Here is a 25,969-nt window from a genome sequence, read left to right as displayed (position 1 = left end):
AAGATCAGAGGGAACCTTCATCCGACAATGGATGGCGATACAGACAGAGACCCACATTGGAGCACCGGACGGAGTCCCCCAAGATCCAAATGAGGAGCAGAAGGAGGAAAAACATGAAAAAGGAAATCAGGACCGCGAGGGGTGCGATCACCCACTGATACAAGGGGACTGATCTAATGAGAGTTCACCAAGGCCAGTTGACTTGGACTGAGCGAGCACGTGATCCAGCCAGATTCTCTGAATGAGGCCGGATTCTCTGAATGTGGCTGGCCCGGAGTCTTTCTGAAAAGCCATTGACAATGACACTGGGACTTGTTTCCTCTGCATATACTGGATTTCTGGGATCCAGTCTGTTTGGATGCTCACCTTCCTGGACCTGGAGGGAGGGGGGAGACCCTGACAGCTCTTGGGGATGGAGGGGGAGGAGGAGAGGGAGTGGGGGGAGTGGGAGGGAGTTGGGAGGAGGGGCAGAAATGGAGACTTTTGTATTTCAATAAACTTTGAGAAAAAAAAACATAGTGTCATAACTAAATCAAGATATCATGCCATGACTTGCAATAAGCAATTAGTATTGCCTAATAATCAATATTCAAGTTTCTATTTCTATATGATTTTTTTTGTAACTTGATTCACCTCGAATAAGAAAGTAACCAAATAAGTATTTGAAATTTTTTTCTGTTGTAAACATCTTTTAATATGAGTGTGTTCTTTGGTATAGAGCAAAGTAAATTTTTCATTTGTTCAAATAAGTCCCTTTCCTTCTTAATACAAGATGACTATCATTTTTGGTGGGGTTAGTGTTCACATTTTTACTGAGGGAACAACAGAAAAAGGGGACTCTTCCATCAGGGGATCTATTTATGGGTTCTTTAAGCATTCAGGACTTAGGCCCTGTCCTGAGAGCTTGGTGGTGGTTGAGCACTGGGCGTGTTCCCATTATCTCCCACAGACACTGGGTTTCTGTAGCATGTGGTCTGGTTGATCAAGGTGGCATGCTTGATGTCAGGGTTGACTGAGGCATAATTATAGCCCCGACCATCTTGGTATTGGCAGAGTCGTGGGTACCAAGACAACTACCATATAAGGTAAAATTGTGTCCAGAATTCCTTGTGTAGAGTCTCTCAGCTTAGAGAAGTATTTTAAACTTGTCAGAGGTCCTGTTTCAGAACAAGGCACAACCTACCTCCACCCCTGCTGCAGCCAGGAGCCACCTGATGCACTCCATCCTGCCCCTGGCATCCCAGTAGTGAAGCACGGGCTTCCCAGCCATGGCTGCAGCTGTGGTTTTACTGTGAATGGAAAAGCAAAGAGATCAATCCCTGGGAGACTATGCTCTGGGATACGGTCAGTAATACAGCACTAGGAAGGGCAGTCTGCCTTCTTTTACAGGAGCCAGGAAGGTCTAATGTCTAATTTCTCTCCCATCAATGACCGCCAACCTGCAATTGTACCAAACAGGTCTCAGCTGGTCATATGCCTTTGCTTTTAGGACATAGACAGAACATTCTGGACCTATAGTGATGAAGAACCGGGAGCCTGCTGAGCTTCATAAAGCAGAACCATCATGGATGGGATGAGACCAAGTCCTTCCCCAGCCTTTTGGTCCCTGGGTTGCTCAGTTCAGAAGCTTTTGATGGCTTCATGTCACCTGGCTGTGCCAAACTCTTGTTCTCCCCACAGGAGAAGGGCCTATCTCTTGGTTGCAGGTCTGTTTCCCACTGCTAGACTGGATCCTGTTCTATGGTCCAGAAGGCGGTAGCTGATGCATCAACTTCATATCACAGGGAAGTCACTGCCTTATGTGCACACCACATAATGGGCAGTTGCTCATGCGAACTTATGTAATCACCACAGAGTTTGCAGGTGAGGAGATGCCCCTGTTTCCAGTTTTTGGAAGAGATAGATGCCCAGACAGTCATGTGAGGAGGAAACCCTGGCAAGTGCAGCTCAGTTCCTGCACAGGGAGCCCACATACTGGGACCTGCTGCTCAGTGGGCAGTAAGTCAACATCATGGGTCATGTGCAGTGTCTTCAACTTGTGTTATAATAGGACATTTTATAGTCTGTATTTTAAAATGGACTCTGCCTCTGTGTGTGTGTGTGTATGTATGCATTTCTGTGTGTGTGTGTAAGTGTGATGTGTGAGTGTATGCATTTCTGTGTGTCTGTGTGTCTGTGTGTGTGAGTCCCCATGGCTGAAGTGGCTAAGAAGGCTAGAAGAAGACATCAGGTCTTCCAGGGCTGTGGGCTCTGCCTACCAGGTCAGCATCACCAGACCTCGGCAATATTCTTATCCCTCAGATTTCGGCCTCCCTGTCCTCAGGTCACAGCTGCTTCTCTTGGGCACCTCACACTTTCCTACAGCACTTTATAATGCTCTGTTCTTTCTGTCTTTCTGTTTGCTTTTCTCTGTTTTCTCCATGAACTCTCCTTTGCTCTGGAGAGTTCAATACTGGGGACTTCACAGGGACTCTGAAATGCTGAGGCTCTCAGATCCCTCGCCATCCTGCAGAACCTTTACCCTCCCAGTTTTAGAGCTGCACAGTGTCTCAGAGTCCGCTGGTCTTCTCCAGATTAGCCATGAATGCTTTGACCCTTAGCATAGGGTTGACCGCATAACTGCTGAGGGTCAGAGTTTGGGTTTAATCTCGTTCCTCTACAGACTCATTTTTTCCTGCCATGTCTTCCTACAGAATTTTATACTGTTTTCTGGTCTCACATGCATTTCCTCATACACACAGTTGTGATCACAGAGGAAATACGCAAACAACCTTCTCTCTGGTGTATGATGCAAAGTTCAGTCTACATTCCTTGGACATTTCATGGATCAATAATTCAAGATATACACTTTTTTTCCATTTGTTTCTTGGGATTTACATCTAAAAACAGGTTGTTTGTTTCTAATCACATAATAAGATTGTACTAATGTAACAAATCATAAGTATGAAACCTGCTATTCTGCTATTTAAACAGAATCGTCAAAGCAATCAGAATCCACAGGACACTAGCAATAGTGGTAGAAATCCAAACTGGGGAAGGGCTTTGGGAGGGAGCCTGGGAGAGTTTGGGTGAATTCAAGTTCTCAAGTGAGAAGAATCTCCATATTCTCTGTGAGACTGGAACACAATTCAAGAGAAGAATGTCATTGATCTCAGGTTTACCTCAGAGCACAATCCTGGTCTGCTCCACACTATCCTAATTCCCACACATTTTGATTCCTTTGTAAATACCTTAAACCCCACCCTTCAGCTCAGTGACACTGGAGGAGGAAGAGGAGGAGGAGGAAGGAACAGAAGAAGGGAAGGATGAAGACCAGGACAGAGAAACAGGAGAAATGAGGAAGAAGGAATGGAGGAGGGGAGAAGAAATAGCTTGCTACTCAACATTAAGTACAAAATAATTCATATGAACTAGAATCAAACACAGGTAAAGTCAATGGTACTGAACAGTGAATATGTAAAAGTCCATATATAAGTGAAAATTACATAATAAAATTGGCTCCTTTGTACAATCAATGCATACCAAATAAAACATTGAAAAGCTATTTTCACTGATGCAGACATAAAATATTTTTACACAGGATATAAAAGAGTAAACTGACCTAGTGAGAGTCCAGACTTCTGCTCTGCTCAGCTCCCCAACTCCTGTTCCATGTGAGTGTGGAAGCTTCTTTAATAAGGTGACCTATCTCATCGATGGAGTGGGGCCCCACAGCCACTCCTGTGGACTCACATAGAGTTCAAGATCCAAAGTTTCATGATAATCTAGGAAGCTGGCTAATCAGGGAGGGGCTCACAAGCCCCGTCCTCTTCTGTAAAGTCTGCCTTATTATCTAGGTACAGTTTGAGCACCACAGTATTATAAACGAGCCCAGCAAGGGCCGGGAGAATGAAAGAACACATAAGAGACCTAGGTCATTTGAAAGGAGATCAGCCAAATGCCGTTTATTAAAATTTAGGAAAAGCCTTAAATAGCTAGCTGTGCTGTACAATGGAATACCCTCCAGGCAGGTGGGAAATTACCATGCCCAAGGTGGAGTCAACAAAGCCCTATAGCTAATCACCATGCTGGGCAGAGGGAACTCTGGAACAAACAGGATGTTTTGGCTGCCTGGCCAGAGACTGTCCTCAAGATGAACCCCAGGAGCAGGGGTTGACCCATGGGCCCTACACTCTCCTGGAGATCTGGATCCTACAATGTTTTCATTGGTTTAATGCTCCTGTGCCTCTAAGAAACCTCTCTTGCGTGTTCCTGTGAACAACCCTAATGAAGCACATTGCTCAGGACAGAAGAAACACGGGAGGGAAGACTGAGCTAGAAGCATGAATGGTGTCACAGAGTCAACCACGGAACCCTCAGCTATGATGATAAGATGTGCTTACATCTACTGAATTTGGGGGAAAGTTTGTTAAACAGCCTCAAATTGCATAATTAGCACATTGCCTCGAATTCAAGGCTAAGTTGAATTTACAATGTCCCCTCCTTACAGTAGCTGATAATAATGCTAATATCCTGTAATAGAATATTTGTCTCAACCTTTGTCCTGTTTTAATCAGTAACTGAAGAACAGAAAGGAATTTCACAATTCACACTTAACTTCACCTCAATGACCATCAACACACTGTCCCAGCATGCTCTGTATCTCTGTGCATCTGGGCATCCCTGTAGTTACTGCTGTGGGAAAGCTGTCATGTCACCATTAGCAATGTCATTACAAGACAGTGAGAATTAGGGTTACTTCGTGCCAAGTTCAGACTCAGGGATCTTATCAACAAACAAGGACATCTGTCACTGACTTCAATCACAGACCCACAAGTTCACTTGTGATTTTAGTTATAATCATTGGTTCATAGGTCTTGGGCTATTAATCATTACCTGCTGATCTCAGTGGCCTCAGAGATGCACGTCACTCCCTGAGTCTGCACGCCCTCCCAGTGTCCAGGGTTGGTCTCTTTGTATCCTGGAGTGCACTGCTAATTTCTCCTCAGCTGTAGAATCCGCTCCACTGCTCTACAAACATCTGGCAAATCAGCAGTGCTGCACTCCAGGGTGATGCGCATGTGCACAACACCGGGTCTCATGATTTGAGATAAAGCTATATATATAATATGTTTAACAATGTCAGCTACATGAAAATCCCTGGCATAGTAAGGTTGATTCTTTCATCTTTGTGCTGCTACAGGCAGGTTCAACTGAAGCAGGCTGAATCCGCAGTAGGGAAGCAGCCTCAGGGCAGAGTCAAGAGTGTGATTCCCTTTTCTGGGAGGTCTGTCAAAAGTTCACTCTTTCAAAGGTCAAGAAATGTTTTCATAAAATTGTTTCACTACAGTTAAGATCTATCCATGGATTTTGTCTGTTTCAGAATAATTTCCTTGAGCTGGAATGTATATTCTTTGGGGTGGGAGGAATATTTTGTAGATTTCTGTTAAGTCAATTTGATGCACATCATTTATTTCTGATTTTTCTGTTTTTTTTGTCAAGAAGACTTGTCTGTGGAGTACTGAAACCCCTACTGTTAAGAATGCTGCAAGATCCCTGGCAGCAGTAGGCAGCGGGCCCACAGAGCAGTTAGTCCCAGGCAGAGATGGCTGCCTGTCCCAGAGTAGTGACTGGTCCCAGGCAGGGAGACACAGGGCGAACTGATCCCAGCGAGCCTGGGGATGTGAGCAGGCGGCAGGTAGAAGGCACATGGACAGACACATCCTGTAGAATAGAATTGGACATTTATTACTTAGAGGAGAAGGTGGAGGAGAAGGAGAAGAGGAAGAGAGAGAGACAGAGAAAAGGGGAGTGGGAGAGAGGGAGCTCATGCCAAAAGGGAACAGTGAGAATAAAAATGGTGAGAGGAGTGCAGGGGTCACCGGAAGTAGGTGTGGCTTGTCTCTTAAAGTGACAATTAACCATAACACCTACAATTGCTGGATTGTAGCTACTCTGTATCTTTACTCTTTTTGTGAAAATTTGTCCATCAGAGTTTGGGGATCACCAAATGAGGAAATGTATTAAGGGTCGCAGCATTGGGAAGATTGAGAACTACTGTTTCTAAGATCTTGTTGAAGATCTTGTCCATGCCATTGACCTGGGATTCTTCTCTTTCACCTCTGCCCAAGAATAACAGTTAGTATATTCATGGTGCCCCACATTTCCGGAATATTTCTTGATGTATTTTTAATTTCATATTCATTGTGTCATTTTCTTTGCGGCCTGCTAAAGTTTCTTCTACTTGACCCATTCTGTTTGTGAGACTTTCCCCTCCGTTTTCTAATTGGATCATTAAGATTTCCAGTTCTGCCTTCACTTCAGCTTGAGCTCTCTTTAATATTCCTATCTCTCTATTGAATCAATTGTTTTAAATCCTGGGTTGTCTTCATTAATTCCATCAGTCTTATGATAGTGCTTTCTTGGGCATCACCCAAGCATTTATTCTCTTTAAATTTATTGAGTTGTTTCTTCTCTAAACACCCAGAAATCTTTGGTGAAGGCTGTAATTTCCATATTAAGAATGTCTGTGATCTGTGGTTGATACTCAATGGAGAATATTTTATAGGGCTGGTGGGTTTGCGTCGTAGAAGATACTGGCTTCATCTTTTATATTAGTTTTATATTTTCCATGGGTACTAGGTGATTAGACTTCATTGGAGGTTCTGTGTCTGATACGGACACAGCAGGCTGGCACAAAGCACAGAATGTGTTGCAATAGCTCACACCAGACAGTGGATATGGTGTGGGAGAGATGGATCACAGAACAGCAGGGCTTTGGGTGCAGGGGTCTCTAAAAACACTACAGACAGAAGAGTAAGAACACACAGGACGGAAGAAGGGAGTCTGACCCTGAGTAGTTTATTTTGGGCAGACTTAAGCACAGCACAATTTGGTGGAAAAATTCCTGCTGATAAACTTCATCCCCTGGGTACACTAAAGCCTAAGACAAGATGACACCAAGACTCTTTGTAAAGTACAAATGACATCTTCCCTAAACATGGGCTCAATATATTGACAAATTCATGATAAGGTCTGGTGGAGGATCTGGTGTGATTTTCAATACATAACTCAAAGGTCACCAGTCTGTTAACTACATTTGTCCCCAGCCTCCTGGGTAGGAAACAGGTAAAGCCTCCCTCTCTTTGAAGGGACAAGACTGTGTGTTTAGCACTCCTGGTTCCCTAGTGCTTATCTATGAGCACAAGGGCCTCTGTGCCTCCCACAGCTGGGGAGGGTCTGACGAGTGTGCAGATGTGCACACTGGCCTGAGCTGGAGGCTGATGGCGGTGGAAGTGGAGCTCACCAGATACACCAGGGCCATGGTGTGGAGCCCAGGCTAGATCTGAGGAAGGGGAGGGTGTGCAGAGAGTAGGAACAGAACGACACACCAGGCTAGACCTCAACAGGCGATGTTCAGGACAGGACTAGGCCTGGATATTTGATGCTGCCTGGAAAGGATGAAGTCAGGATTCCAGCAGGGGCAAGGATAGAATATTCTTCTGTGTTTTTTGAGAGAGGGCATCACTATTCTGTAACTCTGGATGTCCTGGAACTCATCATAGAGACCAGACTGGCCTCAAACTCACAGAGGTCCATGTAGCTCTGTTTCCTAAGGGTTGGGATTAAAAGCCTGTACCACTCTACTTGACGAAAGACAGTGATTTTTCAAAGAAAGTTTCTGTTATTGTTATTTTGTGTACTGTGTATTTTCCCTGTCTTTTACATTTGCCATTAAAATAATTTAAATTTTTATTTTGTGTGTTGAGGTGATTTGCCTACAGGTATGTGTGTGTATCACGGGTATTCAGTGACCACAGAGGCCAGATGAGGACATCAAGTTCTCTGGAGCTGGAGTTACAGATGATCATGAGATGTCCTGTAGATGTTGGGCCCTAACCCGGGTCCTCGGGAAGAATAACTGTGCCTGTCACCTCCCTGTCAGCTCTCCAGAGACTCCCTCACTAATTTAAATTTTTAATTTTGTTTTTTGTTATTTTTTCCTTCTTTAAAAACATTCTTTTCCTAGTTACCCAATTCCTGCTCCCGTCACTTGCAGTCTTTCTTTTCAAACATCTTTCTTTCTTTCTTCTTCCCTGCCTTCTTCTCTCTCTCTCTCTCTCTCTCTCTCTCTCTTTCTCTCTCTCTGTCTCTCTCTCTCTCTCTCCCTCTCTCTCTCTCCTTCTTTCTTTCTTTGAGGGAGCAGCTCACTTGTTGGTCCCGACTGCGTCACTCTTTAACCATGAAATAATCACACAGAAACTGCATTAATTAAATCACTGCTTGGTCCATTAACTCAAGCCTCTTATTGGTTAACTCTTACATCTTAATTTAACACATTTCTATTAGTCTGTATATCACCAGATATCGTTGTCTAGCAGCAAATATTCAGCATGTCTGACTCTGGCGGCTCCATGGCATCTCTCTGAGCTGCTCTTCTTCCTTCCAGCATTTAGCTTAGTCTCCCCACCTACCTAAGTTCTGCCCTATCAACAGGCCCAAAGCAGCTCCTTTATTCATTAACTAATAAAAGCAGCACATCGACAGAAGACCTCCCACACCATTTCTTTCTTTCTCTTTTTTTATTTTTGGATCTTAAATTTTTCTTCTTTATTTTTTCCCATTTGTCTTTTGATTTTTTTTCCTTTTGCAGATTAATTTTACTTTTAAACATTTTGGTTAATTCTACAATGTTGTTAGTCATTTATTTTCTTTCATTAGTGTTTTCCTTGTTTACTTTTCCTCGTTTTTACAAGTTTTTCTTTTATTTGTAGTGATTAGTGCTTGCCTTCTTCTTCCTAAGTGATGTCTGCAAAACCGATGAAGAAGTTGAAGACATGAGATACATATACTATTGGCTGATATTTATTATATCACAAGAACCAAGACGAAGAACTGTTCTTTATAATTTAACAACATCAGTGACTGGTGTCTGTGGACTCTAACAATGCAACTTTACTTAAGGTTAAAAAGCTTCCTTGCTGCTTCGATTTTTTTCACATCAGTGGGAGGTTTTCTTTGACTGCCAGGCTGCAGGAATTTCTTCACATTGGGTAGGCTGCTGATTCTGCTCTTCAGGGCCTGTGATCCAGAAAACACAGCCTTGAGAATAGGAACTGCTCAAGAACACAGTCCAAAACACATGACCCCCCAGATCACGACCAACTGCATCCTTGCAACAGGTCCAGGGTAGACATGAGAAGAACACCAAATCAATGTGCTACAAAACTTAACTCAGCATAATTTTCTTAAGACCCCCTTTGACATTCAATTGCCTTCTCCTCAGGACCCCGGACACACTCTTCAGATGTGGTTTTGTAATAGAGCACTCTAGAGCACTGTGTCTCTCAGGTGTGAAAGCAGAGACTACCAAAGAAATGTGAAGACGTGAAAAACTGAGTTGGAAAAGAGGACATAAAATATTCAAGTCTAACCAGGATCAACTCACAATCAGTTTTCCCACTGTACATGCATGGTGGGGACCGTGGAGAGGGAAGCACAGTGCTGAGGAGTCAGAGGTGAGGAAGGGGTCAGCGTGACAGAGACCTGTTCAGACACTGAGTATGCAGAGACAGACCACATGAGATGGAAGAAGGCCAGAAACAGCTTGCAAGGAACAGGGGTGAAGAGAGAGAGCAGTGGGGTCCTGTACCTTTATCAGTGCAAAAATATATTCTTCTTGGGGTACCAGCCTCAAATGTCATTCACGAAAAGATTATTTTCATGCCTGAAACCACGGTCTAGTAGCTCAGTAGGAGGCCGAAGGGTGGGCCCTCAGCAGCCCAGAGGCATATAATATTATATTATATTATATTATATTATATTATATTATATTATATTATATTATATTATATTCTCAGAGGCATGAGTGTGTGGCTGCCTTTCTGAGGTGATCTCACCTTCAGCAGGGGGAAAGGGGCCAGAAGGCTGGAGTCAAGCTCTTCAACATAGAGGAGAAGTTCCAGCAGGTGAATGTCCACCCTGGTCAGCCTGTTACCAACAAGGTAGTCTTGTCCGTGGCTTTTCAAGACCTGTCAAATTAAAGGACATAGATTATGAACATATAAGGTTGAACTGGAACCACCACTGATATGGGAGAATGGACTGTATTCTGTCAATTATATTTTTAATAAATGCTGACTGGCCAGTAGACAGGCAGGAAGTATAGGCAGGACACCAGATGGGAAGTAGAGGCAGATCAAAGAAAACAGGCATATTTTGGGAAGAAGGAAGCTCTCTCTGCAGTTGTGAGCCTGCCACAAAAGAAGCAAGATGTGACTGCCTTGCTGAAAAAGGTACGGAGCCATGTGGCTAAAACAAATAAGAATAATGAGCTAAAATAAGTTATAAGTGTTAATGAAAGCCTAAGCTAATGGGCCAATGAGTTTATAGTTAATGTAGACCTCTGTGTCACTTCTTTGGGACTTAATGATTGTGAGAACCAGGCCGAAAGAAAACCTCAGACAACACACCACCCATTCCCAAGTCTCCCAAAGGTTCTCTGGCTCTTCCTGGCAGGTATACAAATGCAGACACAGGCCTATGATGCAAGAGGCAGCATGAGAAGTCAGGCACGCGACCTCCTCTCTAAAGGTCAGGTGACCTTTCTCTGTCATTGCACATTCCCATGGCCTTCACACCACCACCCTATGTACATTTTCCACATGGGATGGGGGCTTAGCCCCTTGCACATCATGGCTCCTCCCTTTAGTTTGAAATGACAGAGCACCAGAAGTTCAGGACATTCCTCTCCCTGTCCTGTCTCCCAGTCTTGTGGGCAGAGGTCTCACCTGCAGAGAAAAACAGACTCCAGAGAACACCCTGTGTCTGTCCTCTCCTGTGTCTGCGCTTCTCAGTTCTCTGGAATCTGAAATACACCTGGCTGAACTAAATACATCCTCCCTGTACAGCATGGACTCTGACTCCCAACCTTCACTGTGTCATGATTGACAGAGCTCAATTGTACAGGAGGAACTGAGGCTGAGTCCCTAAGTAACTGTGTATGGATAGACGAGCATACCAACACCTTATGGGGCTAATCTTCTTATCTGATTTTGGCTATCTATTTATTTCACATTTATTTCAACATTTCTGGTTGTTGTGGGAGTAACTTTCGCTGCCTCAACCAATAATCATTGAAACAGGAGCCCACAATGCAGCGGGGAGCGACTTCTGCTCCGTCAGCCAATAGCTGCTGAAATACCAGCCCACTGGGGCGTAGTATATTTCTCTCTTAAAAAGAGAAGCAGTTCCGGATAAGGCCCTCTTGGTTCCGGCTCTTGGTTCCGGTGCTCGGTCTCAGCTGCTGCTCCCGGCTCCTGCTCCAGCGACTAGGCTCCCTTCCTGACGGTTTATGGTGTATGTAAGTTTTACCCCCCCCGCCAAATAAATAACCCCTTAAAACATAACTGGTGTGGGATTGATTCGTTAATAATTGGCGCCCAGCGTTGGGTATAGGGTTGAGGGTTGGGGGAGGAATTTTATAAGCACAATAATCAAAAAAAAAAAAAAAAAGAGGGATAATTGGATTATGGGATAATAGCTTTGTACTTGTGAGTTATTGTTTTTGACAAATATATTGGTATTGATTCTTATATATTGATACAAAGTTAAATTATGTTGACTATTTTATGCATACATGCTTCTACCTCTGTTTAAAACATTTTTATGTATTGACATATATATATTGTATTGATATATGTATATTTTACCATATTGCATTGTACACTTCTACCTCTGATTAAGATACTTATATATTGTTTATATATTGATATATATATTTACCATATTGCAATGTATACTTGCACATTGTTTATATTTGGAGGTCATATTGTCCCCATTTATTGCACAGTTGTTTACTATTTCAGTCTTTAAGTTAGATAAATATTGAGAATAATATAGATCAATAGTCATCTAAGTTTGTCATTTATAATTAGACTAATCAGGTTCTTTAGATACATAGAGATTATATTCAGTATAGATAAATAATCTTCAACCTCTTCAAAGAGCTGTAGAAAATGGCCTTTAATCTAACTCAGAGTTCTATGGTAGGGAGACACAATCCTTCCTGGCAACACTGATCTATTCCCGAGAGAATGTTGAGCACCAAAGACACTCCACCTGGAGCCTTTCTTCTTGGTAGAACTGGCCTTTGGGTAAAAAAATGCCCATACCTCAACTACTGACAGAATTGCAAAATATCCGTAAATGGATAAAACAGGACTGTCATATCCTGCCAAGACAGGATAAGATAGTTTTGAAAAGTTCCTTGCCTTTAAAAATGGTATGTCAGTTACGTTAGGCCTTAGCCAAAGTTGGTTGCTTCAACGCTGCAAACATGATTTTGGGTGTTTGCCCAGGTAGCCAGTTGTCTCTATGATTTGTTACATGTTCTGGAAGTTTGATTGCACTTCCTAATTACTTAGATAACATTATTTCCCTTCTCAGATCTTTGATGGGATTGAAGATTATATAAACGTAGTTACTTTCCTTTTATGACATGGCCAAGTTATTTCTTATACAAGACTTAAGCTAGTTAGAATAGGATATTTGTATTTATTGTATATAATTATGTAGGTTTGTACTTACTGTATATAATTTCGTAGTAGGCTTAGAACTCTCTTACTTAAACAAGAGGGGGAGGTGTTGTGGGAGTAACTTCCGCTGCCTCAACCAATAATCACTGAAACAGGAGCCCACAATGCAGCGGGGAGCGACTTCCGCTCCGTCAGCCAATAGCTGCTGAAATACCAGCCCACTGGGGCGTAGTATATTTCTCTCTTAAAAAGAGAAGCAGTTCCGGATAAGGCCCTCTTGGTTCCGGCTCTTGGTTCCGGTGCTCGGTCTCAGCTGCTGCTCCCGGCTCCTGCTCCAGCGACTAGGCTCCCTTCCTGACGGTTTATAGTGTATGTAAGTTTTACCCCCCACCAAATAAATAACCCCTTAAAACATAACTGGTGTGGGATTGATTCGTTAATATCTGGTTGTGAGAAGATTTAATAATAGCACTGTCTCAGTTACAGTTTATGACATTTACTTAAATATCGCAGCAATATTAAAATCACAAATACCCTAAAGGACAAGCACTTGCTACATCATGAGCTACAAGTAGAGAAGAATTAAAATGCTTTGTGATCACCTTATAACACTGTATTTGTCTACAGAGAAAAAATTATAATAACCACATTCAGAAACAAATAAGGCCAGGCATGGTGGCACACACATTTAATTCAAGCACTGAAGATGCTGAGGTAGGTGGATCTCTGGGAGCTTGAGGCCAGTCCACAGAGAGAGTTCAGAGAGGCAGAACTATATAATACAGCAATCCTATTTTGAAGATAAAAGAAAAGAAGAAGAAAACCTAAAACTACAAAAGGAAGCATCAAATGGTCTCAGTACAGAATTTACTATGTGCCTGGAGTTCATGAATCACACACCAGAGATCATTCAAGCGATGGCTGGACACTGTGTCCTGTGAGACAGGACCTTGACTCCAGAGGGCTGCGTGAGGACCTGTGGCTCCTAAATACCTCACTGCTTCTGCAGAGCACAGGCAGCAATGAGTGAACTTTCAGTGAATTAAAAATGGGGTCAATATCGGGTCTCTGAGGAATGTGTAGGATTCCTAATCCTGTAGGACCCTAGCTTTATTCTTAGATGTTACTTGACAGGCTTTTTTCTTACTTGACAACACACTCTGAAGTGTTCTTGATCTAACTCCAAATAGAAGCCACGACAAATAGAGGTGCTACGTATACACTGACACACCTTATGTGTGGAGTGTGCATGGCTCTCCTCCCAAGCCTGCCATCTGTGACCCTAACTCCTGCAGGCCAGTGTTCCTTTACATCTCTTCATCAGCCTCCTCCTCTCCCCTGCATCACTGTCCTAGGTCAGGTTCTCCTCCTCCATCTTTGAAGCTCTATCCTATTCTCCTGACAGTCAGTGGCTCTCTGGCCTCCCTGTGTGATGTGACAAAATATTTTCCCATCTGTGTTTTTCTGCAGTTTGCACTGGAATTGAAGCCCAGTGTGTCTGCAGGATCTAGGTCCATCTCTGGTGTGACTCAGCCTTCAAGAGATCAGGTGTGGTTATGGCCTTGAACCCTGTTGAATGTGGACACTAGATTGGCGTGACCAATCTGTGCTCCTTCACAGGCCATTTTTATACAGCGTCCTGTGGGCAGGGAGCTGCACAGGGAGGCTCATGGAAGGTCAGTGAGGCAGCACCCTGTCCCTCCCAACCTCTGCCCTTCTCTTGTCATGGGAACACAGTGTCCCCAGACTTCAAACAGCCTACTTACTTTTTCATAGGCAGGCAAGTACCGGTTTTTGGTCTTCTCTTTTACCGAGGAAATCTTGGCTTCTCTTTGGTCCGGGGGACATTTAACCAATTGCATGATCATTTCACTCAGATCTAAAATCCCCTCTGTGTACATGTCGATCCTGAAAGACAAAATTATTCAAATGGTATTCAGGGATTCACTCTTTGATATTTTAATCTAAAAATCTGAGAAATTAACACTGAAAGGTATTTCCAAAATTACTCACCTGTAATCAGTCATTATGTTTTATATTTAATAGATATATTAACTTTCCTTCTAGTACAGTTCTGATACACTTTCAGAATTTTTCAAACCCATACATGGCCCAACCTAAAGACAAACGGTATCACTAGCCCATCTAAAGATGCAATTGTGATGTACTTGGTGGCATCCTATAAGAGAACCATCAAACTCTACAGAGAACTCTCTCTCTCTCTTTTTCTCTTTCTGACATGCTATGTTCTCAATGACTATGCTGAGGTTCACAGAGCTAACAAGGTATCTCCCAGATAAGCTCAAAACAGAGCCCTGACTGAGCCCCAGATGCGTCTGTGCACATCTCTCGTTCTGCTCAGCGGCATCTAGGTCAGTGTTAGATGTTCTCCAAACATTTCTTACAACAGCTCACTCTCCAGCAGAACTCTGGACATGCTAACATTTGTCAAGACATGCCTATTTCTTCACTCATTTTAACCACAGCACACACAGACACATGCATCCCTTGTTTTTAACTACACTTCACACAATGCTTTTGGGAGAATTTCACTGTCACACAACAACACACTTCTGGTGTTGGCCCTGCAAAGGTAGTACTCTGTGTTCCAATGCATCTGTCGCATCTAAGACTGCTGACATCCTCCGATGTTAGCAGATTCTGATCCTCACTCCCTTTGCACTCCAATCCTGCCACTGTGGCAGCTGCTGCAGGAGGACTGATCTGCTTCCTCCTTATCCAGGGGGAGCTGGGGAACATTTCATATGACCTGAGCCAGAAACATGTGCCCTGGAGTCCGCTCACTGAACATCATACAATGATCACGCTTTACCTTTGTTTTGCTTCCCTCCTCTTCATGTATGTTCATGGCTAAAATCATACGTTGTGCTCCTCTTTCATCTTTTATTGAATATCATGGCTGATTCTACCATGAGAAAATTATAAATAATGCTGCTAGGAGTATTTCTATACAAGCACTTTACAGCCGAGTCTCTATTTCCCAAGGACAAATGTTTACCACAGCATAGATCATGGTTAACACCGTGTTTAGCTCTTTGATCAACTGCAATACTCCTACATATGGGTTCTTGAGTGAAAAATTTTGTCAAGTAGAGTGTGTCCCAGCATGGGTGGTACAGTCCATAGAACTGCTTTAGTTCTGAATTAATTGCTTATGGTAAACCAGGTCCGTGGATCCCTAAGCCTCGTTGTATTGAGCAGTCCATACAACTGGCTGGCAATTCAGATGCTTGCTCTGCACTGTTCCTATTCATGGGACGTGGGAGGCAGCTCCTTCACCCTTCCCTAGGATTCCTCCTCCAACCTCAAGCCCTGTGTCCTTCGTCCTAAGCTGTTGACTGAGGTCCAGCACTGAAGCCTTGAGCACCTGGAGTCATGGCTCCCCCATGCTCACACCCTTGGCAACCATGTTTGCAATTCTCTCGCTGTGCTGTGCTGACAACATCATCCTCGGCTATAGCTCACCTGCATCCACCCCATTTGCTCTACTCCATGGACTCTTCCATCCTTGGCCTAGGTGGTTATCCCCATGACAAGCCTGCTCCTAGACACAAACCCGGCCACTCTCTTGCTCATGACGGAAGGACCCAAATCCCTCCTTTGTTTCCCCTTGGAGTAATAACAGGAAATATACCATACAGGGCTCTCTCCTTCGCGTCCTTCCCATAGAGGTCGTATTTGGTGGCGATGTAGTTGAGAATGGCTCTGGTCTGTACCAGCGTCATCCCGTCAATCTCCACCATGGGCACTTGCTGAAACATCAACCTCCCATCTGTGTAAGAAGAAAGGGAAAGGTCTCTGAGGTGTCCAAGTCTCACTTCTCAGGAGCAAAAAAGTTTTCTTGAAGTGTCTGATCATATAAACAAAAGATAAATGATTGGTTCTCAGTCTTTCACGCTGAACCCCATTTACTTTAGTGTCTGTTTCCTTTCTCTCTCACTCGTCTTCTTTTCGTTTTTGAGGTTCTCACATTCATCTTTATTTCCTATCTAGACACATATTATATTTCTAGTGCATGTTTTCATGTCAGTTCATGTCCCTGGATACACGTGGAAGAGGAGGAGGTACAGCAGAGGCCTCGATTCAAGCAGAACTAGTATGCTTGACAATCTCATCATGTCCATGACATCAAGGTGATGTGTGACAGTTTCTTACACAGTGAGCCACCATGAGTTCCTCCAGCCTGTTCTTGTGTGGTGATAGAGACTCATCAGTAGCTATGATGAAAACGCTCAAGAAAATCAGCCCAGCTGTTCTTCTACCCATGATTTAGTCAATGGCCATGTACCTGTGTGGTTATTGGACACAAGTTATTGGGTGAAACCCTTCCTGAATAAGTCAGTGACAGGGAGCTTGAATGAAATAGCTCTCTCTGAATCAGATAGAGTGAGAAAATATTATTCCCAAGTCCACAGACAAATTCTTGTAGAAATCTGCATCCCAATTTTATTACTGTTTCCATTTTCTGATCCTTCAAGGAACCCCACCACCTCCATCATATCCTTCTGATATTCCTGACAGTTCCCATCATCACCCACCAAAATCACCTACTGCTTCTAGTAGGCACCACAGACACTTGGTGTTACCTTTGATTAACTTTTCCATATCTGCCGGAGTTTCTATAAACTTCTCTTCAAACTGAAAGCAGAAAAAGGAAACACATTCTCATTAGTGCATTCTGTATTACTTTAGAATTTTGAACCTGAGAGCTCCCTGTGTAAGTACGTCTGCCAAAATTGAATCTTGCAGTAGATACGAAGAATCTGATCGTGACCTCATGGAAATTCAGATTAAACTCATCAAGAAGAGGTGTAGATCATTACAAGCTGCTCATTACTGTAGTGTTCCTCCACCCTGACCCACCATGTTCATGCTTTGGTCCTAAGAGAGTGATCTCACTAGAGGACCAGCACTGGGAGATTGAGGTTTTGGGCTCTCAGGAAAGCCAACTCTAATGATACAGAAAGGACGTTTTTATGTTACTTCATGGCCATTGCAGAGTCCCCATGATCACCTGGATTTTCTTTTTTCCTTTAAGATTTAGTATTGCTAATTTTAAGTGTGTGTGTAGGGAGGGGGTCTTGCACATGGGAATAGATCCATCTCAGGGGTTAGAGTTCATAGAGGCCAGAGATTAGAGATTCCATTAGAGATGGAGTGACAGGCAGTTATTAACTCTCATGCATGGGTGCCGGGAGAAATAGAAGTTTGTCCGCATGTGCACTAAGGACTTAGAAGCCAAACCATTACTCCAGCCCCACAGCAAGTTGCTTACATTGCAAGGCTGGTGTACTGTTTTTAAAATATTTGTTTTGTTTATGAAAATTACACGCTTTTTTGTGAGGTTACACAAACCCAAAAGCGGTCTACTCTGGACTTTCATATGGGTTCCTGGGAAAAGAACCCATGTGGTTTAGTCTTTAGCCATGTAACCATCTCTCCAGCCATCTAGATTAATTTAAATCATTTTTTTCCTTTCACAGTTTAAAGAAAATTTTCAGTCATGGAAGGCTGAAAATCAGATTCTACTCTGCGTGGTAATACGTTTGCTGACAATCCCATAACCCGACAGATTGGACTGACAGACAATGAAATGACATCAACAATGTTCTCAGCACTCAGAGAGGGGCAGGGAGTGGTGACATCATCACAGAGGGAGGCTGAACTGTGATGGTGTTGGTGCTTGTGAGGGGGATGATGTCAATGGCATCCTGTGGGCACATTGAGCTGGAAGGTCTGAACCAGGGTCTTTAGCGGCCTCTACCCACTGCCTTCTCAGTCACTATGGACAGGGAAGAGGAAGGCTTGTACAGACGCCCCACCCCCTCCTCCTGAGCTGAATCTACAGTCCAGTGGTTTAGAACATGCCCTGAGCCATGGAGTTGGCGTATACACACTGGCACCCTACTTTTTATCTATTTAAAGCAATCTTCCTGGGCTGGCACTAGTGTGTCTTGGTTCTTATGCACTCCTTCGTTCAGAAAGGATCAGCTGAAGCCCTGTTCCTTTAGGAATGGAGGTGGATTTCACACCTGTGGGAAACACATTGCCATGACACTGAGGGAGGATACCAGAGCTGCCTTCACAGAACACCACTTCATCTTTTACCCTTCCCATTCTGCTCCTGTCTAAGGAGGACAAGATCTCAGGCCGCTTCCAGGACTTCCTCTCAGGAAATAACAATAGCTGACCTCCCCTGGAGTGAACTGGGAAGGGTTTTTCCCAATGGCGCCTCTAGAGGGCAGCACTAACATCTTCCACAATATTTTTCTCTAAACCTGGAAAGAAAGCTTTTAACCTCAGAATGTTGCTTTGACACTCACTTAGACCATTCTCACACTTTCCTGAAAGCTCGCAGGTACGGGGCCACCTGAAGATGGCACCTCTGCTTTACATCCAACCTATGACCTCCCGATCAGCCCTGCACCATTTGAAAGTCTCTACAAACCGATTACTGAGTATTGCTGTACAGTGTCAGCTAATGTCCACTGGGTTCATCTCTGTGTCCATCTTCTCTGTGACTCTGACATTAAGGTCAGACACACCAGAGGTGTCACACGTCCCTATCACAAACACTTTATCATGAATCCCCAATGTAAGGACTCCTTTTAAAAAAATGGTGTCATAACTAAATCAAGATATCATGCCATGACCTGCAATAAGCAATTAGTATTGCCTAATAATCAATATTCAAGTTTCTATTTCTATATGTCTTTTTTTTGTAACTTGATTCAACTCAAATAAGAAAGTAACCAAATAAGTATTTGAATTTTTTTTCCTGTTGTAAACATCTTTTAATATGAGTGTGTTCTTTGGTATAGAGTAAAGTAAATTTTTCATTTGTTCAAATCAGTCCCTTTCCTTCTTAATACAAGATGACTATCATTTTTGGTGGGGTTAGTGTTCACATTTTTACTGAGGGAACAACAGAAAAAGGGGCCTCTTCCATCAGGGGATCTATTTACGGGTTCTTCAAAAATTCAGGACTTAGGCCCTGTCCTGAGGGCCTGGTGGTGGTGAGCACTGGGCGTGTTCCCATTATCTCCCACAAACAATGGGTTTCTGTAGTGTGTGGTCTGGTTGATCAAGGTGACATGCTTGGTGTAAGGGTTGACTGAGGCATAATTATAGTCCCGACCATCTTGGTATTGGCAGAGTCATGCGTACCAAGACAACTACCATGTAAGTAAAATTGTGTCCAGAATTTCTTGTGTGGAGTCTCTCAGCTTAGAGAAGTATTTTAAACTTGTCAGAGGTCCTATTTCAGAACAAGGCACAACCTACCTCCACTCCTGCTGCAGCCAGGAGCCACCTGATGCACTCCATTCTGCCCCTGTGATCCCAATAGTGAAGCACGGGCTTCCCAGCCATAGTTGCAGCTGTGGTTTTACTGTGAAAGAAAAAGCAAAGAGATCAATCCCTGGGAGACTGTGCTCTGGGATACGGTCAGTAATACAGCGCTAGGAAGGGCAGTCTGCCTTCTTTTACAGGAGCCAGGAAGGTCTAATGTCTAATTTCTCACCTATCAATGACAACCAACCTGCAATTGTACCAAACAGGTCTCAGCTGGTCATATGCCTTCACTTTGAGGACAAAGACAGAGCATTCTGGACCTATAGTGATGAAGGAATGGGAGCCTGTAGAGTTTCAGAAAGCAAAACCATCATGGAGGGGAAGAGACAAAGTCCCTCCCCAGCCTTTTGGTCCCTGGCTTGCTCAGTTCAGAAGGTTTGAATGGCTTCATGTCATTCTGGCTGTGCCAAACCCTTGTTCTCCCCACAGGAGAAGGGCCCATCTCTTGGTTGCAGGTCTGTTTCCCACTGCTAGACTGGATCCTGTTCTATGGTCCAGAAGGCGGTAGTTGATGCATCAACTTCTTATCACAGGGAAGTCACTGCCTTTGGTGCACACCACATAATGTGCAGTTGCTCATGCGAACATCATGTAATCACCGCAGAGTTTGCGGGTGAGGAGCTGCCCTGTTTCCAGTTTCCAGGAGAGATAGATGTCCAGACAGTCAGGTGAGGAGCAAACCCTGGCAAGTGCAGCTCAGTTCTGGCACAGGGAACCCACATACTGGGTCCTGCAGCTCAATGGGCTGTAAGTCAACATCATGGGTCATGAGCAGTGTCTTAAAATTGTGATCTAATAGGACATTTCACAGTCTGTATTTTAATATGGACTCTGCATGTGTGGGTGAGAGAGTGTGTTTGTGTATGTTTGTGTGAGTGTATGCATTTCTCTGTGTGTGTGTGCGTGTGTGTGTGTGTTTCTGTGTGTGTATAAGTGTGTGTGTGTGTGTGTGTGTGTGTGTGTGTGTGTGTGTGTGTGTGAGTGCCCATGGCTGAAGTGGCTAAGAAGGCTAGAAGGAGACATCAGGTCTTCCAGGGCTGTGACTCTGCCTACCAGGTCAGCATCACCAGGCCTTGGCAATATTCTTACCCCTCAGATTTCGGCCTCCCTGCCCTCAGGTTACAGTTGCTTCTCCTGGGCACCTAACAGTTTCCTACAGCACTTTATAATGCTCTATTCTTTTTGTCTTTCTGTTTGCTTTTCTCTGTTTTCTCCATGAACTCTCCTTTGCCCTGGAGGTTCAATACTGGGGACTTCACAGGGACTCTGAAATGCTGAGGCTCTCAGATCCCTCCCCGTCCTGCAGAACCTTCACCCTCCCGGTTTTAGAGCTGCACAGTGTCTCAGAGTCCACTGGTCTTCTCCAGATTAGCCATGAATGCTTTGACCCTTAGCATAGGGTTGACCACGTAACTGCTGAGGGTCAGAGTTTGGGTTTAACTTCGTTCCTCTACAGACTCATTTTTTCCTGCCATGTCTTCCTACAGAATTTTATACTGTTTTCTGGTCTCGCATGCATTTCCTCATACACACAGTTGTGATCACAGAGGAAATACGCAAACAACCATCTCTCTGGTGTACGATGCAAAGTTCAGTCTACATTCCTCGGACATTTCATGGTGCAATAGCAAGGTTCACACTTTTTTTTTCATTTATTTTCTTGGGATTAACATCTAAAAGCAGGTTGTTTATTTCTAATCACATAATAAGATTGTACTAATGTAACAAACCCTAAGTATGAAACCTGCTACTCTGCTTTTTAAACAGAATCATCAAAGCAATCAGAATCCACAGGACACAAACAAATGTGGTAGAAATCCAAGCTGGGGAAGGGCTTTGGGAGGGAGCCTGGGAGAGTCTGGGTGAATTCAAGTTCTCAAGTGAGAAGAATCTGCAGGTTCTCGGAGATATTGGAACACAATTCAAGAGAAGAACATTATTGATCTCAGGTTTGCCTGAGAGCACAATCCAGGTCTGCTCCTCACTGTCCTAAATCCCAAGCATATAGATTCCCTTGTAAATACCTTAAAACCCACCCTTCAGCTTGGTGACACTGGAGGAAGAGGAGGAAGGAGCAGAAGAAGGGAAGAATAAAGACCAGGACAGAAAAAAACAGGGAGAAATGAGGAAGAGGGAATGGAGGAGGGGAGGAGAAATACCTTGCTACTCAACATTCAGTACAAAATAATTCATATGAACTAGAATCAAATACAGGTAAAGTGAATAGTACCGAGTAGTGAATATGTAAAAGTTCATATATAAATGAAAATTACATTATAAAACTGACTCCTTTGTACAATCAATGCATGCTAAATAAAACATTGAAAAGCTATTTTCACTGACGCAGACATGAAAAATTGCTACACAGATTATAAAGGAGAGAACTGACCTATGAGAGTCCAGACTTCTGCTCTGCTCAGCTCCCCAACCCCTGTTCCATGTGAATGTGGAAGCTTCTTTAATAAGGTGACCTATCTCACTGACCGGGTGGGGACCCACAGCCACTCCTGTGGACTCATATAGAGTTCCTGATCCAAAGTTTCATGATAGACTAGGAACTGACTAATCAGGGAGGGGCTCCCAAGCCCCGCCCTCTTCTGTAAAACCTGCCTACTATCTTGGTACAGTTTGAGCTCCACAGTATCATAAACGAGCCTGGCAAGGGCCTGGAGATTGAAAGAACACACAAGAGACCTAGGTCATTTGAAAGGAGATCAGCCAAATGCCGTTTATTAAAATGTAGAAAAAGCCTTAAATAGCTAGCTGCTGTAGAATGGAATACCCTCCAGGCAGGTGGGAAATAACCACGCCCAAGGGGGAGTCAGCAAAGCCCTATAGCTAATCACCATGCTGGGCAGAGGGAACTCTGGAACAAATAGGATGTTTTAGCTGTCTGGCCAGAAACTGTCCTCAAGATGAACCCCAGGAGCAGGAGTAGACCCATGGGCCCTACACTCTCCTGGAGATCTGAATCCTTCAATGTTTTCATTGGATTAATGCTCCTGTGTCTCTAGGTAACCTCTTATGCATGTTCCTGTGAACAACCCTAATGAAGCACATTGCTCAGGACAGAAGAAACACGGGAGGGAGGACTGAGCTAGAAGCATGAATGGTATCACAGAGTCAACCACGGAACCCTCAGCTATGATGATAAGATGTGCTTACATCTACTGAATTTGGGGGAAAGTTTGTTAAGTAGCCTGAAATTACATAATTAACACATTGCCTGGAATTCAAGGCTAAGTTGAAATTCAGTTTACAATGTCCCCTCCTTACTCTATCTGATGATAATGCTAATATCATGTAATAGAATATTTGTCTCAAACTTTGTCCAGTTTTAATCAGTAACTGAAGAGCAGAAAGGAATTTCATATTCACACTTAACTTCTCCTGGATGGCCATCAATACACTGTCCCAACATGCTCTGGGTCTCTGTGCATCTGGGCATCCCTGCAGTTACTGCTGTGGGAAAGCTGTCATGTCACCATTAGCAATGTCATTACAAGACAGTGAGAATTACGGTTACTTCGTGCCAAGTTCACACTCAGGGATCTTATCCACAAACAAGGACATCTGTCACTGACTTCACTCACAGACAAACAAGTTAACTTGTGATTTTAGTTATAATCATTGGTTCACAGGTCTTGGGCTATTAATCATTACCTGCTGACCTCAGTGGCTTCAGAGATGCATGTCACTCCCTGAGTGTACACACCCTCCCAGTGTCCAGGGCTGGCCCCTTTGAATCCTGGTGTGCACTGCTAATTTCTCCTCAGCTGTAGAATCTGCTCCACTGCTCTACAAACAGCTGGCAAAGCAGCAGTGCTGCACTCCAGGGTGATGCGCATGTGCACAGCACAGGGTCTCATGATTTGAGATTAAAGTTATATATAGAACTTTTATGTATTAAAGTTATATAAAATATGTTTACCGATGCCGGCTACACGAAAATCCCTGGCATAGTCAGGTTGATTCTTTCATCTCTGTGCTGCTACAGGCAGGTTGAGCTGAAACAGGCTGAGTACACAGTATGGAAGCAGCCTCAGGGAAGAGTCAAGAGTGTGATTCCCTTTTCTGGGAGGTCTGTCAAAAGTTCAGTCTTTCAAAGGTCAAGAAATGTTTTCATAAAATTGTTTCACTACAGTTATGATATGTCCATGGTTTTTGTCTGTTTCAGAATAATTTCCTTGAGCTGGAATGTATATTCTTTGGTGTGTGGGTGGAATATTTTGTAGATTTCTGTTAAGTCCATTTGATGCACATCGTTTATTTCTGATTTTTCTGGTTTTTGGTCAAGAAGACTTGTCTATGGAGTACTGAAACTCCTACTGTTAAGAATGCTGCAAGATCCCTGGCAGCAGTAGGCAGCGGGCCCACAGAGCAGTTAGTCCCAGGCAGAGATGGCTGGTCCCAGGCAGGGAGACACAGGGCGAACTAATCCCAGCGAGCCTGGGGATGTGAGCAGGTGGCAGGTAGAAGGCACATGGACAGACACATCGTACAGAATAGAATTGGATATTTATTACTTAGAGGAGAAGATGGAGGAGAAGGAGAAGAGGAAGAGAGAGAGACAGAGAAAAGGGGAGTGGGAGAGAGGGAGCTCATGCCAAAAGGGAACAGTGAGAATCAAGATGGTGAGAAGAGTGTAGGGGTCACCGGGAGTAGGCTTGTCTTGTCTCTTAAAGTGACAATTAACCATAACACCTACAATTGCTTGATTGTAGCTACTCTGCATCTTTACTCTTTTTGTGAAATTTGTCCATCAGAGTTTGGGGATCACCAAATGAGGAAATGGATTAAAGGGTCGCAGTATTGGGAAGATTGAGAACTACTGTTTCTAAGATCTTGTTGAAGATCTTGTCTATGCCATTGACCTGGGATTCTTCTCTTTCACCTCTGCCCATGAATAACAGTTAGTATATTCATGGTGCCCCACATTTCCGGAATATTTCTTGATGTATTTTTAATTTCATATTCATTGTGTGATTTTCTTTGAGGCCTGCTAAAGTTTCTTCTACTTGACCCATTCTGTTTGTGAGACTTTCCCCTCCGTTTTCTAATTGGATCATTAAGATTTCCAGTTCTGCCTTCACTTCAGCTTGAGCTCTCTTCAATATTCCTATCTCTCTATTGAATCAATTGTTTTAAATCCTGGGTTGTCTTCATTATTTCCATCAGTCTTATGATTGTTTTTATCTTGGACATCGCCCAAGCATTTATTCTCTTTAAATTTATTGAGTTGTTTCTTCTCTAAATACCCAGAAATCTTTGGTGAAGGCTGTAATTTCCATATTAAGAATGTCTGTGATCTGTGGTTGATTATCAATGGAGAACATTTTATAGGGCTGGTGGGTTTGCATGGGGAAGATACTGCCTTCATCTTTTACATTAGTTGTATGTTTCCATGAGAACTAGGTGAGTAGAGTTCTTTTGTTGGTTCTGTGTCTCATGTGGACACAGCAGGCTGGCACAAAGCACAGAATGTGTGGGAATGCCTCAGACCAGACAGTGGATATGGTGTGGGAGAGATGGATCACAGAACAGCAGGGCTTTGGGTGCAGGGGTCTCTAAAAACACTACAGACAGAAGAGTAAGAACCCACAGGAGGGAAGAAGGGAGTCTGACCCTGAGTAGTTTATTTTGGGCAGACTTAAGCACAGCACAATTTGGTGAAAAAATTCCTGCTGATAAACTTTATCCCCTGGGTACACTAAAGCCTAAGACAAGATGACACCAAGACTCTTTGTAAAGTACAAATGACATCTTCCCTAAACATGGGCTCAATATATTGACAAACTCATGATAAGGTCTGGTGGAGGATCTGGTGTCATCTTCAATACATAGCTCAAAGGTCACCAGGCTGTTAACCACATATGTTCTCAACCTCCTGGGTAGGAAACAGGTAATGCCTCGTTCTCTTTGAGGGACAAGCCTGTGTGTTTGGCATTCCTGGTTCCCTAGTGCTTATCTGTGAGCACAAGGGCCTCTGTGCCTCCCACAGCTGGGAAGGGTCTGACGTGTGTGCAGATGTGCACGCTGGCCTGAGCTGGAGGCTGAAGGCGGTGGAAGTGGAGCTCACC

General features: G+C 43.6%; 2 protein-coding genes across 4 annotated transcripts in view; both read right to left on the bottom strand.

The window, feature by feature from the left end:
• Positions 1-22,398, bottom strand: part of LOC148122234 (glutathione S-transferase A2-like) — a 37,395-nt gene extending 14,997 nt beyond the window's left edge. The window contains exons 1-2 of one of the 2 annotated variants that reach the window (XM_087905417.1): positions 22,279-22,398; positions 1,184-1,289 (exon numbers count right to left, since the gene is read on the bottom strand). In XM_087905417.1, the coding sequence (XP_087761543.1) occupies positions 1,184-1,270 (87 nt within the window). In that variant the 5' untranslated portion in view covers positions 1,271-1,289; positions 22,279-22,398. Of the gene's footprint in view, positions 1-1,183; positions 1,290-3,601; positions 3,751-22,278 lie in introns of those variants that run through there. The other variant, XM_087905416.1, reaches the window with a different exon arrangement.
• LOC148122232 (glutathione S-transferase A2-like) overlaps positions 8,829-25,969 on the bottom strand; it is a 44,213-nt gene continuing 27,072 nt past the window's right edge. The window contains exons 1-7 of one of the 2 annotated variants that reach the window (XM_087905420.1): positions 22,279-22,412; positions 19,821-19,926; positions 17,123-17,174; positions 16,176-16,308; positions 14,282-14,423; positions 9,879-10,010; positions 8,829-9,060 (exon numbers count right to left, since the gene is read on the bottom strand). In XM_087905420.1, the coding sequence (XP_087761546.1) occupies positions 8,935-9,060; positions 9,879-10,010; positions 14,282-14,423; positions 16,176-16,308; positions 17,123-17,174; positions 19,821-19,907 (672 nt within the window). In that variant the 5' untranslated portion in view covers positions 19,908-19,926; positions 22,279-22,412 and the 3' untranslated portion in view covers positions 8,829-8,934. Of the gene's footprint in view, positions 9,061-9,878; positions 10,011-14,281; positions 14,424-16,175; positions 16,309-17,122; positions 17,175-19,820; positions 19,927-22,278; positions 22,413-25,969 lie in introns of those variants that run through there. The other variant, XM_087905421.1, reaches the window with a different exon arrangement.

The sequence above is a fragment of the Myodes glareolus genome, chromosome 4 (genome assembly GCF_982192425.1).
Source record: "Myodes glareolus chromosome 4, mMyoGla1.1, whole genome shotgun sequence".
NCBI lineage: Eukaryota > Metazoa > Chordata > Mammalia > Rodentia > Cricetidae > Myodes > Myodes glareolus.
Note: the sequence above shows the minus strand (reverse complement) of the source record. Positions and strands in the feature narration are given on the sequence as shown.